This window comes from Apaloderma vittatum, unplaced genomic scaffold (assembly GCF_000703405.1).
Source record: "Apaloderma vittatum isolate BGI_N311 unplaced genomic scaffold, ASM70340v1 scaffold19900, whole genome shotgun sequence".
Taxonomy (NCBI): domain Eukaryota; kingdom Metazoa; phylum Chordata; class Aves; order Trogoniformes; family Trogonidae; genus Apaloderma; species Apaloderma vittatum.
The window spans coordinates 25045-29330 of NW_009693147.1; the positions used below are offsets into that span (position 1 = coordinate 25045).

Below are 4286 nucleotides of genomic sequence, written 5' to 3' on the forward strand. Positions count from 1 at the left end.
CAGCATTTAAGTTGTTTTCCTGTTGCACGAAGCAAAGCAAACAAAGACGAAAGAGGCAGCAGCTGGAATTAGGCAGTTTTGAAAAGATTCCATAACCATGTGTGCATTTCCTGTATCTGGAAATAAGGAGACACTTTTCAAGCATTTTGCACTTGTAAAAGGCTGCTGGGTAAAGGGAAATTCACCCATCCTGCTACTTTAAAAGCTGCCGCTGCAGAGTGGAAGCACAGAGCAGTAAGCAGTTTGCTTAGCAGTCTGCTTACCCACTGCTGCTCTCCTTATGTAGCAACTCTTTCTCCCTACTGCAGGGAGTATTTTAACATGTTAAGAACAATTAGCATTAAGATAAAAAACAATCAAAAGGGGTTGTTGTTTTTTTTTCTCCCACTTTCTGCCTGGAGTAATTTAGAGAAAGCATGATTTCTCTGAGGAAAATAATCACAACCTGAAGCTGCTGTACCATCTTCCGGCTAATGCTGTGTTAAAGCATACAGGGAACTCCTCACCCACTTCCTTCAAAAGTCTAGAGAACAAGAAAATGAAAGCATTTTACACTGCCAGGGGTGAATGCAGTAAATCTATAATTTGTGGCTTTTTGTGCACAACCTGGTCACTCCAAAGGACAGTTATTCTTCAACTGAATCATGCTGCAAAATTATTTCTATCTTGATGCAATGCTTTCTCTGCACAGTTACTAAACCATGTTCCTTACAGGAACTCAGTTTGCTTTCACTTCAGATTGCAAATAAAAAAAGAAACAACTGCAGTAAGAATTACATAAATTTAAGTATGTGCTTTTATTTTATATTTTCATGGCACATTTTGATTTGTAAACATTAAATTACCAGTCACCTTCTTCCTATGTTGAAAACAACCACCAGACATTTGAGAGCATTACCTGAGATTTAAAAAAATAAAAACAGAGAGAGAGAGATCTGGCATCTTTCACGTTACTCACATACAGTACCATTTTAGGAAGAATTACAAAAGGGAATGTTTTACAAAATAGGATAGTTTCCTTTTGACTATAAAGGTATAGAAAATACATCAGAACACCTTAGAATGATCAGCCTTATTCAGAGGACGTTGCAAGTCACTGTCTCAAACAATTCCGTTAATGCATAGCTGAAACACTGCATCAGTCCTGCAGCAGTATGATATCAACATTGTCATGAACACCTTGTAAAAGTAGCTCCCCTTGATAAGTTATAATCTTCCTTCGCTTTGCAGCCTTAAGAGTTCCCACTAGGGCTTCAAAGAGGTTGGCACACTTTTCATCAGCAAAGAGCACGCCAAATTTCACGCTCACTTGTCCATCAGCATCTAAATCAAAATTAAAACAGGAAAACACATGCAGATTTTCTTTCAGTTAGGAGATTACCGAGGAAACAAGGTGACATGCAGACAGAATGCTGAAAGTAAGCCTCATGGTGCTTCCCAATTTACTGGGGAACATACTACCAATGCTGACAGTAAGTAGTATGTAGGCAGGACTCCTGACTGCTAGGACTTCCTCCTTTTTCCAGAGACTCGTATCAAGGATTGCTTATCTGCTATATTTATTTTTACTGATGACTTTATGAAACTTACGACCAGCACAGGCTATTGAACCTCTTCAAAGCATAAGGAGGAAATTAGTTCAAAATAAAATGTTAAAACATTTTTTCAAATATATTTTTCCCACTTATTAATATTTAAGGCTCACATCGAAAAAGCTGCACTGCAAATTCATTTCTCACACAAAGCATAAAGGTTATCTAGGTTATTCCTAAAAGGCAGACACAGGGATACTAAACACAAGACATACACATCTGTTTAGGTTCTGAAAAAAAAGAACTGAACAAAATCACATCAGAACTGAAATACATGAGCAAGTAACACATCCAGAAATTGCATAAATATGAAGGGAGGAGGAGTTTTAACAATGAAAACAATTTTAGGAGATAAGGCTACCTTCTAAGCAAGCTTAAGGAAGGTTGGAACTACACCTATAACTCCTGGATTACATTTAAGCATATAAATCAATTATTTCCAAATAATACTGTGATGAACACAACCGAAGTGTATGAATTCTGAAGTTCAGAAGTTACCGAGGAAAGTAGGTGGAAGGAAAAGGTGCAACTTTCTTCTTTGACAGCTGCAGCAAGTATTGGAAGCCTAAAGAAAAGAGTAATTTTGCAGCCGATTTTAGTGGGAGCAGGACTTCCGGTCTCCATCCCCTGTGCTGCAGAGGCTTAAATGTTTAACCTCGTAACAGAACTACTGTAGAGGATGAGATGCAGGCGGTACCATACAGTCCAACATTAACTATATATGCAAGTTTCCAGGTTACCTGAGCCTGCTTAATTAAATTTGCCAAGTTCAGAGGTTGATAAGTCTACATGTGTACGACATGCATGCCATATACAGACATGTATGTACAACGTGACTAAATCTGTACAGTCAGAGATACTACAATACTTACTTTTGGTTCCCAGCCGCCGAATCTCCTCAACTAAGAGGCTAATTTCATGTTCCACATTCATTGTGATCTAAAAAGAAAAATAAATTTTGGCAAAGTTATTAGGAGACCCGTAAATCCTTTGCACCATTCCTAGCCTGTTCTCGGTTCTTCAGGAATCTCACCGTACTCTGCAAATCCCAGTAGCCTGCAGACACATGGCTACAGGATAACCAGAGGTTTCAGTCTTGAATGGGTAAAGAGCTTCCACGTCTCCACATTCCAGGGGAAATGAACAGAAACTACAACCTTGATACATTCTAGGCACAAAAACAAGGAGCTAACCTCAAAATATGAAAACTGTGGGCAGATTAGTGCGGGGAGGTTGTTTGACTGAGCTTAGGCTGCCACAGAATCGGAGCATTCTGGTAACGTCACATGTCTTCAGGGGCTTTGCCACTTTGCGGTGCCCAAAAAGAGCGCAGCTACCAAGACCAGAATTGAACCAGAGGCAAACCACGCAATCACCCTACGAAGGCCAACATTTAACTTCCATTCATAGGATCCCAAGGAACTGCTACACTGCCAAACTTACCCTGTGCTCCTCTTTGACTTGCAACAGTTTAGCCCTATACAACTTAGTAGGTGGCAACGCTAGTCACACAAAACACTATTCAGTTCAAAGCATCCATAGTTAATAACTGCGGGCACCTGGAAGGTGTTTTGGGATCTATGCTCATGCAAAGCAGCATCAACAGAACGAAACCTTTAGGTGTGAAATTCCTTAAGCAAAAACTGGCACCAAGGTAAGCACAAGAAATCGGGCCTCACAGAAAAAGCAAAGAGTCAAATGCAGCTTCCCCGGCTGGAACAAAAGCAACAGAGAGATTCTGGAGCTGAGCACTGTCCAAAGGGGCTCAGTGAGCACCAAGACCCTCTCTGTTGCTCGAGAAACCAGGGTTTCTGCATAGATCTGGTAAGTACATGGAATTAAAAAAATGACATCTGGACGCACCACTATCTCTTCCTAAGAGAAAAGCTTCCTTTTAATCGAGTTTAAACAGGTAAGAGCGACATATTTCCAGCTGCTGACCCATCATGAGTTATCCAAGAGGCAAAAACCCCTTTGTAGCAGAGTCTCATTTTCAGATCGCAAGTTCACTTGCAAAAAAATCTTTTTAACGTGTCTGACTGCTGTCAGCGTGGGCAAAGCCCCAGCCAGACCACAGCTCCATCCCTAGCATAGGGCAGCAAGGAGCACTGAAGCGCCCATTGACCCGACTGACACGTAACATCACGACAGCGGGCGGCGCCCTGGTGCTGCCGCTGCAAAAATGCCTTAAAAGGGCAGGGCTGCAGAATTTTAATGGCCTTAGGAGAATTGTACAAAATTTTTAGGCTTTGTTTAACTGAGCGCTGCATGAGTTGAGCACAATTTTTGTCTTGGAGCACGGCACGAATTGTTACAGGCTACCAAGGGAAATCTGACCCATTTGCCGAAAAGCTCACGGTCACTTGTCAAACTGCCGATTTTAGTAACTCCTCTTTCAAGGCGTCCTTCTAATTTTACAGACTTTTCTATGGAACTCTCTCGATTCAGGTTAATTTATCGCTCCTCTCCCCGCTCGCACTGTCCATTGAAACAGCAGCATTTTAAAAAACTAATCCTGCGCTTTTACTCAACACTTCCGAGATCACAGAACCCTTAAATGAGGGGCCCGTGGCTGCGTAAAGAGTAAGGGAGAAGGGATTCTAGGTATTTTCAGCACACTTGTATGTTTTACTTTATATCGCGATGTACTCGGCACGCCAACCACTGCTCTCTAACGCTAATTTCAGCTGCCGA

At 41.4% G+C, this 4286-nt stretch overlaps 1 protein-coding gene across 1 annotated transcript; it reads right to left on the minus strand.

The window, feature by feature from the left end:
* Positions 1 to 963: 963 nt before the first annotated feature.
* On the minus strand, positions 964 to 2526 carry ABRACL (ABRA C-terminal like). The gene is made up of 2 exons (XM_009878106.1): positions 2465 to 2526; positions 964 to 1323 (listed from the first exon to the last, which is right to left on the minus strand). Exons 1-2 carry the CDS (start codon positions 2523 to 2525, stop codon positions 1139 to 1141), a joined length of 246 nt encoding a protein of 81 aa, XP_009876408.1. The 5' UTR covers position 2526; the 3' UTR covers positions 964 to 1138.
* Positions 2527 to 4286: the final 1760 nt, after the last annotated feature.